The sequence below is a fragment of the Peromyscus eremicus genome, chromosome 1, assembly GCF_949786415.1.
Source record: "Peromyscus eremicus chromosome 1, PerEre_H2_v1, whole genome shotgun sequence".
Classification (NCBI taxonomy): Eukaryota; Metazoa; Chordata; class Mammalia; order Rodentia; family Cricetidae; genus Peromyscus; species Peromyscus eremicus.
Window position 1 is genome coordinate 142,599,399 of NC_081416.1, and position 15,211 is coordinate 142,614,609.

The following is a 15,211-nucleotide window of genomic DNA, read 5'->3' on the forward strand; positions in this document are numbered from 1 at the left end:
TCACAACCTTTGACCTACAGTCTGTCCTGTCTGCAAGATACACTAAGGCAATAGTGGCACAGAACTTTTGGGAGTAGCCAACCAATGCCTGATTTGACTTAAGGCCAATTCTACAAGACGTAGACACACCTGACATTTCTAGAGTGATCAAGAACCAGAGGCTAGGACAGCCCAGAGACCCAAGATCAGTGCCTTATTTAATCATCATCAGAGATGCTTCCTCCTACAGCACACAGGATCAGAGGCAGAGACCCACACCCAGATATTACATAGAAAGAGAAAGGCCTTGGAACACACAGCTCTAAATGAGATGTCTCCATCAAATCCCTACCCTCAGAGTAGAGGGAACCCTGAATAGGAGGTGGAAAGAGTGTAAGAGTCAGAGGGAACAGAGGACATCAGGGGAACAATGCCCTCTGATTCAGCTGAGGAAGACTCGTACGAACTCACAGAGACTGGAGCAGCAAGCATAGGGTTGAAAGAGGTCTGCTTCAGGTCCTCTGTGTGTATATTATAGCTTTCACCTTGGTATTTTTGCGGGACTCCTGAGTGTGTAAACAAGTGGTTCTCTGATTCTTGTGCCTGCTCTTAGGGTTCTTTTCCTTCTGCTGGGTTGCCTGGTCCAACCTCAATGTGTTTTTTTTTTTGTTTTGTTTTAGTTTACTATATTTTGTCACATTTGGTTGTTATCTCTTAGAGGCCTGTTCTTTTTTATGTTAACTTTTTTATTCATTTTACATACCAACCACAGATTTCCCCTCTCATCCCTCCTCCCCCTCTCCCGCCCTTTCTCTCCCCCACACTTTCTCCCCTCCTCCAAGAGGCCTGTTCTTTTCTAATAAGAGACAGAAAGGGAATAGATCTGGAGGAGAGGTGGTGAAGAACGTGGATGGGTAAAGAGAAGGAAAACTGTAATATACTCAGGATATAATGTATGAGAATAAAATCTGTTTTCAATTAAGAAAAATCCTAGATGGGGAAAAAAAAGAAAATACAGGAAGCAATGTTAAGAGCTAAAAAGAGAAATGGGCATAGCAGAGAGACTGTAGAAAGAAAGAAATGTTTTACCAAAACATAAACTATCAGAGAACATAAACACCACCACAAAAAATCAACAACACAATGGCCAGAATTGACACATATTTCAACAACATTTTAAATGCCAACGGTCCCAATTCTCCAATCAAAAGCTATAGGATGACTGAATAGATCAAGAAACAAAATCTGAGGCCCACTGCCTCAGTGTGTGTAGGTGGAAGACACTCAGGCCAGGCAGAAGACACCCAGACCCACCCTCCACCTCGTAGAGTGGGCAGGCCTGGAGGGCAGTGGGGTGGGCAGGCAGGGCGGGCAGGCGGGGCGGGCAGGCGGGGGCCACTATGATGAACAAGTATGTGATGGTGAGAAGGAAAAGACAGAGACACGGAGCAGTGTATGCACTGTGGAGAGCTGTGGAACTGAAGATGTGACAGCAGTGAGGACCAGGCAGATGTGAGCGGCCTACACTGCCGTCTCAGCCCATGGTGATAGACAGAACTGTGCTGCTGCCAAGGGCTCTGTGTCTGGGGCAGAGGTCCTGCTCCAGCCCGGGTCTGTGCTGATGTCTGTGACCAGTGTTATCACCAAAAGCCATGCAGATGCCCATGGTTTGGGCTGCTGCCTGAAGCCATGGTGGTGCCCATGGACCATGCTGCCCCTCAAGGGTCTCGTTGATGTGGGTAGCCTGCACTACCACCTGGGACCAGGTTAGTGCCCGTGGTCTGTGCTGCCTCAGACGACCTTGTCTGGGTCTGTCCTGTTGCAGCCAGGGACCGCGTTCATGGTCTGTGCTATTGCCAGAAAACATGTGGAAGCCTGTGATAAAGAGCAGGGAAGCTACTTTTGCAGTGATATCAATGATTGCAGACACACAGTTGAGAAAAAGGGACATGGAAGGCTTCTGTGACAACCCCTACCCCCCTAATGTACCCCCCCAGCCCCAATGTAACAGCCTAGACAGGAAGCCGTGGAAGAGAACCCTTTAAACGTGTGATGACGATGCTGAAGTTGGCTCTCCATAATTGATGACTTCTGGCAGAGGTGCTGGAGGGGAATGACTCCGTTCTATTTATGGGGCTGGCAACTGGGAGTTCGACCATGCTCCAGTGAGTATATAGATAACACAAATTAGACTTCTTTTTTAATTTCCATTTTCATTTTTGGGACTTTCTTTAGGGGGACAGTTACAAGGGTGGGGGGCAAACATAAAAGGACTGAGAGATGAGTGCAACTGGGGTTCACAATGTGAAATTCCCAAAGAATCAATAAAAATATTTTTATAAAAAGAAAAGAAAGAAACAAAATCCATCTATCTGTTCTCTGACAGAAATACATTTGAGCTTTATAAAGGCACTACCTAAAAGTATGGAAAAACATTCCCTAATCTAAATGGAACCAGGAAGCAAGCAGGTAGGCTATACTAATACCTGACAAAACAGACTTCAAACTAAAGCTAATCAGAAGAGATAGTGAGGGATCCATCATTCTAATCAAGGGAACAGTTAACCAAGAAGACCTTACTATCCTTCTATATGTACAACAAACTCTGGTTTGTATATATTATTTCATAAAAAATAATAGCATTAAATTTTCATCTTAAAAATTAATAATGATAATAATAATGTCTTACTGGATTTAAAGGCACAGATTAAAATCAACCCATTAATAGTAGGTGATTTCAACACCCCACTTTCCTCAAGAGACAAAAAATAAACAGAAACATCAGAATTAATTAACATCATACATCAAATGGGCTTAACCCTGGGCTACCAAGTGAGTTCCAGGAGAGGCGCAAAGCTACACAGAGAAACCCTGTCTCGAAAAACCAAAAAAAAAAAAAAAAACAAAACAAACAAACAAAAAAAAAAACAGATTCCTACAGAATATTTTACCTAACTGCCAAAGAATGAACATTCTACTAAACAAGACATGGAACTTTCTATAAAATGTACCACACTATGGGACACAAAACAAATTTTTACTAATACAGAATGATTGAATAACTACTACAACCTATCTGACCACAAGGCAATAAAACTGAAAACTGACAACAAACAAATTTCTAGTTAATACACAAACTCAAAGAGATTAAGTGACTCTTTACTGAATGGGCCAAGAAAAAATCAAGACAGAAAAGTATCCCAGAAGTAAATGAAAATGAAAACACTACACAATAAAACCTCCAGAACACACTGAAGGCAGTTCTACAAGAGTGATTAACATCTCCATGTGCCAACAGTAAAAAAGCAAGATGAGTAAAAATTACAGATTTAGTGATGCAACTCAAAAATTTGGAAAAACAGCGGGGCGGTGGTGGCGCACACCTTTAACCCCAGCACTCGGGAGGCAGAGCCACGCAGATCTCAGTGAGTTCGAGGCCAGCTCTGGTCTATGGAGTGAGTTCCAGGACAGGAACCAAAACTACACGGAGAAACCCTGTCTCGAAACCCCCCCCCCAAAAAAAATGGAAAAAACAAGAACAAACCAAATACAAACCCAGTCAATAGCAAAAAATAATAAAAAAAAATCAGAGCAGAAATCAATGAATAACAAAGAAAATGATAGACACAATCAATGAATCTAAGAGTTAGTTCTTTGAGAAGATAAACAAGATTGATAAACCCTTGGTCCAACTAGTCAATAAAAGGGGTAGGGGAGGAGAGGACCCAAATTAACAGAATCATAAATAAGGAAGGAAACATCACAACAGACACCAAAGAAATTCAGAATATTATAAGGGATTATTTTAAAACCTGTACTTAATTAAGCTGGAAAACATAAAAGAAATAGATGAATTTCTAGATTCACACTAACCATACAAATTAAACCAAGAAGTCAACAACCTAAACAGTTCATAACAAATGAGGGGATTGATGAGTTTACCACAGAATTCTACTAGACTTCTAATAATCTACATCTAATCCTTCTTAAACTATTTTTAAAAATATAGACAGTGAGCATAACAAAACCCTTTCTTCTAAGCCAGTGTCACTCTAAAAGCAAAACCAGGTAAAAACACAACCAAACAAGAAAACTATAGTTGAATATCCCTGATGAGTATGCACTTTAAAATGCTCAATAAAATATTTGCAAATGAAATACAAATATACTCCAAAAAGGTTATACAACATGACCAAGTTATCTTTCTCCCTGAAATGCAGGGATGGTTCAACACTCACAAGTCTATAAATGCAAAAACCACATAAGTGGACTTAAATGTAAAAATCACATGATCAATTCAATAAATATAGAAAAGGCCCTGGAAAAATTCAAAACACCTTCATGATAAAAATCCTAGAGACTGTGGGGCAAGAGAGCATATACTTCAACATAATAATATCTATATATGAGAGACCCATAGCCAAATTCATCCTAAATGAAGAAAAGCTTGAAGCAACCCCACTGAACTCGGGAATGAGTCAGGGGTGTACACTATCCCCACTCCTTCTCAACTAACTCAAGTACTAACTCAAGCAATAAGACAAGAGAAGGAAATTAAAGGGATTTAAGTAGGGAAATTATAAGTCAAACTATTTCTATTTACAGAAAACATTATACTATACATTACAGAGTTCAAAAATTCTACCAGAAACCTTCTAGAAATAATAAACAAATTTAGCAATGTGTCAGAATATGGAATAAATTTGTAGAAATTGATAATAGCTTTCAATATAGCAGCAACAAGCATACAGAGGAAGAGACCGTAAACACACTCCCATTCACAATGGCCCTCCCCAAAATAAAATATTTAGGAATAAGCCTAACCAAGGACATGAAGAACTCCTTCACTGAAAGAGAAAGAGAAAGAAGAAGACATAAGAAAAAGGCACCTCAGGCTTATGGACTGATAGAATTAAAACTGTAAAAATGACCATTTTACCAAAAGCCATTTATAGATTAAATACAATTCCAATCAAAATTCCTATCTTATTCATCACAGAAATAGAAAAGGATATCCTAAAATTCACATGGAACCACAAAAGACCCCCAAAGAACCCAACAATCCTGGACAAAAAGAACAATGCTGGAAGAATTACCATTACAGATCTTAAGATACATTACTGAGCTATTATAATCAAAACAATATGGTACTGGAACCAAATCAGCCATGAAACCAATGGAACAAAATCAAAGAGCCAAGCATGAATATATGTTAACTATAGCCATCTAATACTTGACAAATATGCCAAAAACATATGCTAGAGACAATATCTTAAAAACTTGTGCTGGGAAAATGGGATTTCCAGATGCAGAAGAATGAAATTAGACCCGTGTCTATCACCAAGTGGCGCCCAACGTGGTGGCAAGAATTTCCACCTAAAAACTGAGAAAAAAGATTCTAAAACGGAGCTAAAAACAGCTTCCTAATTGTCTCTCTCAAATGAGCGGCAGCTGCCGGTTTGAGCTACTGGCGGGTTCCTAGCGTGCTCGATCTGCAGTTTGGCAGGAATGAGGCCTCTGCAAGTGGCACATTAAGCTGCATGGTGGATTTAGCCTTTGCTAGTACAAAACAAAACAAGAGGTTTCTGGGCTACACACTGCTTGGCTAAAAGCATAGACCCACGATAGCTCCCAGAGCTGGTGGTAAACATACCACCACCATGTTGCCATGTTGGGAAGCTGAGGTGGGCGGAGCCAGCAGCCACAGCTGCTGTAGTTTAAAGCAATAAATTCACAATAAGACAGATTCAGATGTAATAATTTACAATATGTGTAAAATATACGTAGGCTTGAAAGAGACAAAAAAGGTGATATATACAGTTATAGAAACAAACACATAGTTTTAAAAAATAAAGTCTTTAAAGAGACAGTAAAATTAATATAGAAAATAAGCCATGTAAAGATGAATATTACACAGAGAATATGGATTGTGTTGTCTTTGGGATTCTTAACTGCAGAGAGATATTTGATTGTAAAGGAAGCTGAGGTAACCAATATGTATACTTTAAAGATACCTTGACTTCAAAATTTGGATATAAGGATATGTTGCTTTGGAAAAGAGTCTCTGCTCTTGTTCCCACAGAAAGCCAGAGGCTATGGATTTGTTCCAGATTAAGATACATCAGGTTTGACCAGCCAACACCCCCTGAAAGGTCTCCGATGACACCATGGCCCAGATGATCCAACATCCAGAATGGTTTCAAGGCAACTGGCTCAGATGATACAGCCTCACGGACTACTCCATGATCCTAAAATTTTCTTTGTGTCCCCATAAGATACAGCGGCCCCCTCCAGCAGGAAGTAGTAAGAGAAGCTACGCCCAAATTCCCAAATTATATGTAATTTTACTTTGTTAAGGTTAAAACCTTCCTTTTTGAAAAAAAAAAAGGGGGGGAGTGCTGTGGGATGTTCTGTATGGCAAATGTGTTCCTGATTGGTCAGTAAATAAATCACTGATTGGCCAGTGGCTAGGCAGGAAGGATAGGCGGGACAAGGAGGAGAATAAAGCTGGGAAGTGGAAGGTTGAGTCAGAGAGACACTGCCAGCCGCCATGATGACAAGCAGCATGTGAAGATGCCGGTAAGCCACGAGCCATGTGGCAAGGTATAGATTAATAGAAATGGATTAATTTAAGCTGTAAGAACAGTTAGCAAGAAGCCTGCCATGGCCATACAGTTTGTAACCAATATAAGTCTCTGTGTTTACTTGGTCAGGTCTGAGCGGTTGTGGGACTGGCAGGTGAGAGAGATTTATCCTGACTGTGGGCCAGGCAGGAAAACTCAAGCTACAACCAAGTACAAAAACTAACTCAAAATCGATCAAAATCCTAGACATGAAACCTGAAAGACTGGAACTGCCAGAAGAAAACATAGGCAGTATCCTACATGATGTAAGTGTAGGAAAGGACTTCCTGAATAAGACTCCATTTCCCCCAAGAACTGAGGCCACAATTGACAAGTGGGACTTCATAAAACTAAAAAGGTTCTGCACAGCTAAAGAAACAACCCAGTGAAGAGGAAGCTCATGTAATGGGAGAGACTATTTGTCAGCTACGCCTATGACAGAGGATTAACATCCAGAATATATGACAAACTCAAAAAGCAAAGAACATTCAAAAAAGAAAGTTCAAAAGAAGGGAAGTATGGCTGAGAAATATCTAAAAAGAAAGAAAGGAGTACGTAGTACCTAGCAATTAGGGAAGTGAAAATTAAAACAGCTCTGAGATTTCATCTCATCTCAGTCAGAAGGGAAAAGAGTAACAAAACCACCACCACCAAAGGCTGAAGGGGATGTGGGGGGAACGGAGCCCTCATTCACTGTCAGTGGGACTGCAAACCAGGGCAGCCACTATGGAAATAGGTGTGGAGGATCCTCAAAAAGCTAAAAATGAATCCACTGTTTGATCTGTTTGTCCCAACCCTTGTCATATGCCCAAAGGACTCAGTATCCCACTCCACAGGTGCTTGCTCAGCCATGTTCATTGCTGCTCTATTCACAATAGCTAGGAAATGGAAACAACCAAAATGTCCTTCAACTGACAAATGGATAACAAAAATACAGTACATTACACTATGGAATTCTATTCAGCTGAAAAAAAAATGATGACATTTGAAAGTAAATGGATAGAACTAGAAAAGATGATCTTGAGTGAGGTAATTGAGATCCAGAAAGATAAACACATGTTCTCACTCATCTGAGGCTCCTAGCTCTAAATCTTCAGACGTTGACTATATACATCCTTGAGTAACTGTAGAAACTAGGAAAGCAAAATGGAAGCATTGCCTGGGTAGGGGATTGGGGGAGCAATAGAGAGGGAAATACCAGGGTACAAGTGATTTAATTGTGGAAGTGGGAAAGGGGAGCTCTAACAAGGTTGAGGGAAAGATAAATACAGAAGGGGAATGTGGGTAAAATACAGTAAGCATGTCTGGAAAATCATAAGCAATCATACTATTAACTATCTACCTTTAAAAAAAACTATAATACATGTCAGTCTGTGTAAATATGCATAGTTTAAATGAAACTACCTCATCTTGGCTGACAATACTTCCTCAAGTGCCAAAGACCACTGTACAAAAACCCAACACCAGCTGTGATAAACCTTCTTTGGAGCTGTTGGTCAGAGTTGTCCAAGAAATGCCCAAAACATTACAGGTTATCATTCTTACCTTTGGTTACCCTCCAGAAGAGGAAAGTAAGTCCCTAGAGCTGAAGACATTATGCACTTCACAATCAGGGCTCAGAGGCCGCTGAGCTGGAACTGACCCGAATGCTTCTCCTTGAGGACTAGCTTTCAGAAGGCACCATGAATGCTTCCAAAGGAGGGAGGCAATCAACACTTCTATCCAGCTGTGAATGACGGCAATGACCAGCATGACATGATAACCCTAATAACGGTGGAGTAGTGGCATGCATACCTTGGCAATGACCAAAAGGTCTCTAATTGAACTTCAAACCTGCTCTACAAGAGGGAAATCATGTCGGTACTGGAAATATCACCAATTACTGAGAGCTAGTGAAGTCAATGGATGTTGAAGGAGAACCTGCAAACCACCACTTTACTAAGTTAGCACAATCCCTAACTACATTCAAAATTTTGTCCTTATAGCTACAGACAAATGTAGTACTCATCCCTCATCAAGGAAATTTCTCTTTGCAACAGACACTGACCATAACAGAGAATGACAACCCATCAAAATTCAGGGATCTGTGGAACCCAGTCCCAGTGGACACCTCTACAAAACAACTCTTGCACCCAGAGGGCATTGCAGAAGAAGGGGTGGAAACACTGTAAGAACCAGAGGGTCAGGGACTTTGCTATGAGACCGTGTCTTCCAGTAACATCATAAGAAACACCCGTAGAGTCTCACCTACATGACTGCCTAAACATGAGCAGAACAAGGACACAATAGGCACGCCTACATGGACAAGTGCGAGACCACAAGGCCTGAACCTTATATAAAGAACTACAGGCAACTGAAGAACGCTGAGAATAGAAAAACACAGTCTTCTCCAAGGAAGCACCAGCCAACTGATTACCCAATACCAAATAGTCATCCATGAAAACACGCATACAGTAAACATTATACAGACTGAGCAGATTATACTTAGGAATACGTTTGAATATACATATACATATATGCATGTGGCTAAAATTAATAAAAAAATAAGCCAAGAATTTTTAAAGATAGTGAGGAAGGGTACATGGGAGTGTTTGGAGGGAGGAAACAGAAAGAAAAAATGATGTATTTATTTTATAAAATTTATTTATTTTTATTTTTTGGCATTGGTGGTTTCCCTGCATGTATGTCTATGTGAGGGTATCAGATCCCCTGGAGCCAGAGTCACAGACCATAATGAGCTGCCATATGGGTGCTGGGAATTGAACCTGTGTCCTCTGGAAGAACAGCTAATGCTCTTAACCGCTTGAGCCATCTCTCCACCCCCTAGATGTATTTATATTATAATCTCAAGGGCTGGAGAGATGGCTCAGCCCTTAAAGGCTAGGCTCACAACCAATAATATAATATCAAAAATTATATATATTTATATAAAGATTGTGGGATTTTTAAAGTTATACTATGTTTTTTGCTGTAATAGTAACATGAGATATTGGAAATAAGCAGGGAAAGGTTATGGTTTAACAGCGATGTGTTTGTGTGTCAAATTGACAAGGGGGATCAATTATGCTGGTTAGTGTTTGCCAGCTTGACACAAACTAGAGCCATTTGGGATGATGGCTCCTTAAGTGAAAACATGCCTCCTCCAGATTGCCTGTAGGCAAGACTGCAGGGCATCTTCTTGATTAATGATTGATATGGGAATGTCACCTCATTGTGAGGAGTATCACCCTGGAAGGCAGTTCTGGGTTGTAAAAAAAAAAAAAAAAAAAAAAAAACAAGCTGAGTGAACAATAGAAAGCAAACCAGTAAGCATCCCTCCATGGACTCACTTTCACTTTCTGCCTTGGGCACCTGCCCTGAATTCTCTCAGTGATGTAAGCTGTGTGATGAACTAACCCTTTCCTCCTCAACTTGCTTTGAGGCATGGTGTTTATTACAGCAATAGCAAGAAAACTGGGACAGACTGTAAGCCCAAATAAACCCTTCCTTCTGTAAGTTGCTATGGTGTTTGATCATAACAACAGAAAATTAAGTTTTGATCAAAAATCTTTTTAACTCACTTGGGTATCATGACTTTTGAGTGAAATGGAATATGTTCCTCACACAATGCCACCATTAAGCACAACCTGTAAGGAGCCCCTGGTATAAATCCAAGTAGGATCGCATGGTACCTGTGGAAAGAATGTAATCTTTGGGCCAGCAGGTGCTCCAGGGCCAGCACTTTCTCCAGCAGTAGGCCACGCACCGCTGTCTCCTCGCGGCTGGCCGGATTGATGCGCTGTGCAGTCAAACGCCAGACATGAATCTCATGCTTCAGTTCTGTAGAGAAATAAGGGCATGGCACTGAGTCTCTCCCACCCTCAGACACCAGCGAATGCCCCCACTGCTCACCACGCACCAACAATGTGCACCCATCTTCCACCTAGCACAGGCTCTTCACAACAAGAGCTATGAGGGTGGAACAGATGGTAGAGCTGAACTCTGAAGATCATCATGGAAGCAAGAAAAGCCATTTCAACCCTGCCTGAAGAATAAAGTCCTTTCTCAAACAATACCTTTTTAATTCATTTATTAACTTATTATTGTTGTGCTTTTGTTTGATCAATGTCTTAACTCTAGGACTCAACAACCCTAGCTCATTCTCACTGGCCCTGCGTTCAGCCAAAAATCTGAACATTGCTGCTGTGGTTTTAATACAATATGCCATAGTTTCTCAGCTGTTTAGCTAAAAGCAAGTGTATCTGGCTTATCCTCTCCAGACTATGTGCCATGCTGTGATACAGCAAAGAAGTCTTATCAGTTGTTGAAACCATGCTCATGGACTTTCTGTCTCCTGGACAGGAAGCTATTATAAATGAGCCTCTAACTTTTAGCTTGCTCAGGCTGTGGTAGTTATAGCAACACAAATGAACTCAGCCAATTGCCCAGGCTTTGAATGGTTTCAGAAACAGAGTTCTTGAATAACAGCAGAATGGGTGTGGCCCTCCGGCAGCCATGCATGGCACCTCTAGAGGGTATCTGGTAAGAAAATGGGAGGGAGGAAAGCATTTCCTCTCCTATCCTCCACGAGCTCGTATGTCACACACGAGAGACAAGGAATCAGCTGGTGAAATGCTGGCCGGAAAGGAGCAAACAGCATTTCGCTCATCATTGAATTCAGACACCTCCTGATAGTGAACAGGCGAGAGATGGTTGACCATCCACTGCTTTCTAAGATAGTAAGAGATTTTATGAGGCTTACATTTAACCTCTATTTTACAGTTATATACATATATATATATATATATATATATATATATATATATATATATATATGGAAAAGGCCAAGATAGCAGATTAAAAAGCAAGCCAGCCTTTATCAGTGCTCAGGAGACTCAGACTGAAGCGGCTGGAGAGCAGCTTACTGAACAAGTTGGAGGTAGCTGTGGACAGTCGTTGTTCCCAAGCATGCAGCATCCCAAGAGCAAATACCTTCCTGGTGATCCTGTGGGAGAGTGCCTCCCTCTTGCTCACAGAGCGTCCCTCTGGGGCTGGGGGAGAATACTACAATAAAGAGTCTGCAGCTTGGAAAGATGCTCATACCCACCGACAATCTCACTAGGCTCTTTGTTATAAAGCTTTTTGTTCCAGTACAGGAGTCTGAGGAGTGGAAAGGAGACCAGCAGAACGAAGCAAATCCCAAGGAACATGTGTGCTGTGAAACCAGCGAAGTCCAGGCCCTGGAAGAGCAAAGGAGCGTCACGTGATATGTTGGCCTTAGGGAGGGCTGAGGTAGGGTGTGAACTGGGAACAATGGGGGCTCTGGTGACCTTGGACAAGAATCCTGCAGCCAAACACTGACACTTAGTAAGTCTGAAATTGTTGTTGGTTGTTTTGGTTTCATTTGGTTTGGTTTTTACCAGACAGGGTTTCTCTGTATAGCCTTGGCTGTCCTGGAACTCAATTTGTATATCAGGCTGGCCTCATACTTGCAGAGATCCACCTGCCTCTGCCTTCCCGGTGCTGGGATTAATGGTGTGCGCCGCCATCACCACCTGGCTGATTAAAGCCTTTTTATATGTTTTGTGTTTTTGAAAAACCAGTGCTTACATCAATTACAAGCCACCTTAGAAGGTGGCAGTCACAAAAATAGACAATCACAACTAGCTCCTAACTAGGTTTAGTCCATCTTCATCACAGGGCTAATGTGTTGCCCTAGGATGAGTAGGGGTCAAAATTGAATAATGTGGCCATATATATTCACTTATTTAATGGTTAATTTTTTAATATTTGACTGAAGTATCTGCTGTGGATTGGAAGAGGCATCCTCTGGTTGTAAGGTACAGTATTCCCACCTTTGGACACTACGGCATCTGCACAGAGCACTAGAACCAGCTACAAGAGCCCCAGGGAGGCAGCCTCTCCCTTCCTTCCTGCTTTCTCTGTCTGCCTGTGGGGCTCTGTATCATAGTTATCTTTTGGATGTGCTTCATTTTGGTAAAAATCACCTTTAGGTTAATTTGTTACAGGATAAGTCAACAACATTCTTGGTTAATTTTGCTCTATATTTTGTTCTTTTATGTGCATCTTTAAGCAAATGTGCACGATATATTTATTATATATTAATTATTAATATAATTATTAATTATATTAATTATTACTAAATAATAATATGTATTATTTAGCCCCCAGTAGGACAGATGAGGCCCTGAAGATTATCATCTATGAAAATTCAAGTAGCTTCCATGAATAACTACTACCATGAAAGGGGAGGTCAAGGGTCCCACAGTACTGTGGGGCACTGGGATCTCAGAGATTGAAGGATCTTGGCAGGAAGGGTCCGATCCCAGAGGACACAGAAGTCCAGCTCTGCCGGGAGACAAGCTCACACAGGTAAAGGTAGAAAGCCCCACAGGGTGTTGGAAAGCCACCTGCCAACACCTCTCACTACATAGCTCAGGCTAATTGCCCCAACCTCCCAAGTAATGGGGTCGCAGGTGTGTGTCACCAAACTTCACTCAGAGCTCACCACATTCTGGCAGTTCTTCAGTCAGAACACTACCTTGAACATGAACTTTAGAGTTATCTATAGAATTCATACCCCAGATGTCTGATTGAAAGATAGTTTTATCTTAGGTGTTCTTGAAAATGTTTTAATTTCCTTTAAAACCAGAAGAAAAAAATAAAATTAACCCCGGGGTGCTGAAAAGATGGATCAGTGATTAAGAGCACGGACTGCTCTTACAGAAGACGCAGATTTTTTTTCCCCAGCACCCACATGGTGGCTCACAACTGTCCAGTTACAGGTGACAGACTGCCCTCTTCTGTCCAGGGCATTGGAAACCCTCTTCTAACCTCTGTGGACACCAAGCATGCACGTGGTGCACAGACACACATGCAGGCAAAAACATCCATACACATAAAATAAAAAACAAACACTAAAATGTTTAATAAGCCTAAGAAAATGACTTACATATAATAGCAGTCCGTTTACCTTTAAACCAACCAGGTCATAAAACAAATGGTTCGTTTTAGCAAATACAGCCGGAGGAGACCGGAGTTCTATATCCTGAGTCACTCTGGATCTGTTCAGAATGTAAGCCCCAAAGTTTTCTCCCATTGGAAGTGGTGGGACAATTAAAGAAAGGAGGGATGAGTAGAAGAATGAAGAGAGAAGAGTGAATGAGGCCGGAGACAAGCACAGCAAAGCAACAGCATTGAGTGGAAGTTGCTAGAAGAGTTTCACAGGTGAACTCATCAAGCAACAGAAAGGCCAAATAGAAAAACCCAAACTGATAATTTTCAGAAACAGCAGGAGCAGACCCAGCATGTGGTGGGATGCTGATGCTTTACAGGGCCTGGTAGACACGTGTGTCTGGAACTCCTTGCCACTGTTACAGCCCTTTGTAATTTCCTAGACATTTCTCCTTGATGTTCTCAGCAACAAAACCACCTCCCATCGCACTAATATCAACATGGCTCCTAAATGCAGCCCTTTCACCTTGCAGGGTGCCTTTCTTTCCTTTCCTCTCCTACTTCTAATCTTTTACTTATGATCAGTGGTATGCACTGTAAATAGATGACAGCAGGAACCTTGGTTCATAGCAGTTAAGTAAAGGATATTGCATAGAGTGCTCAGTTGAATTGTGAATTTCCTGAAAGCAACCCTACTGTGCTATTACTTACCATTTTTCTCAACTCCTGGTTGGAAACAATGATGACATTTGGTGGGTCCCCAATGGCAGTGGCAGCTCCTCCGATGTTTGTGAAGATCACTTCTGCTATCAGGACTTGTCTTGGATCGAGATTGAGCACCTCACATAACCTATCGTGAATGTAAGAAAGTGATAAGGCCTGTGTGCAATCCAGACATTTAAAGCACTTGCTTGTACAAGGAAGGCACATTCACGCACATGTACATGTACACACAATCTGTGGGAAGAGTAATGCAGGCAGTGAACAGCAGCAGCAACATCCTTGGGTACCACTAATTACAAGGATTCCTCTAAGTTAACACACCAGAGTCTGAGCTATCCAAGTGATGATGTGCTTTCTGCCTGCTCAGTCTATAGGGAGTACTGTGCTCTGTGTGTAGGGCCTCAGTAGAGGGAAGTACCTGGAGCAGGTGAATGGGCACTGGCTATCAGATGCCTCGAATCTGATGTGGTGGGTCATCAAAAATCACCAGCAATAACACTAAGCTTGCTGACTTAGTTCCTTATCTGTCTTCCCCTTTTCTGAAGAGACCCTTAACACATTCTCTCTCTCTCTCTCTCTCTCTCTCTCTCTCTCTCTCTCTCTCTCTCTCTCTCTCTCTCTCTCTCTCTCTCTCTGTCCTTTCTTTGAATTACTGCCTTAATTACCTCTTCCTTGGCTGTGGATCTCTACCCGGGCTGTATGAGATTTGCCCTGGAATCTTTGGAAGCCCCACAACCCTGATCAGCTGAAGACTAAGCCTTAGGAGGAGGTAGAAGATGAAAATGTAGGAATTCATGAGCAAAAACTCCTGATATCTGATGATCTACGTGAATGGCTTGCTGTGTCCCCTGTGTCCCCCAAGACAGTCTATCTCCTAGAAAGCAATGCTCATGTCTTCCAACTTCTCATGGTATTTCTGAGCTATGCTGATA

At 41.6% G+C, this 15,211-nt stretch overlaps 1 protein-coding gene across 1 annotated transcript in view; it reads right to left on the reverse strand.

Annotated features, from left to right (window-relative positions):
- The window catches only part of Oca2 (OCA2 melanosomal transmembrane protein), a 294,501-nt gene that overhangs the window by 193,491 nt on the left and 85,799 nt on the right, over positions 1 to 15,211 (reverse strand). The window contains exons 13-15 of the mRNA XM_059273674.1: positions 14,268 to 14,406; positions 11,689 to 11,821; positions 10,274 to 10,421 (exon numbers count right to left, since the gene is read on the reverse strand). Of these exons, the coding sequence (XP_059129657.1) occupies positions 10,274 to 10,421; positions 11,689 to 11,821; positions 14,268 to 14,406 (420 nt within the window). The remainder of the gene's footprint in view (positions 1 to 10,273; positions 10,422 to 11,688; positions 11,822 to 14,267; positions 14,407 to 15,211) is intronic.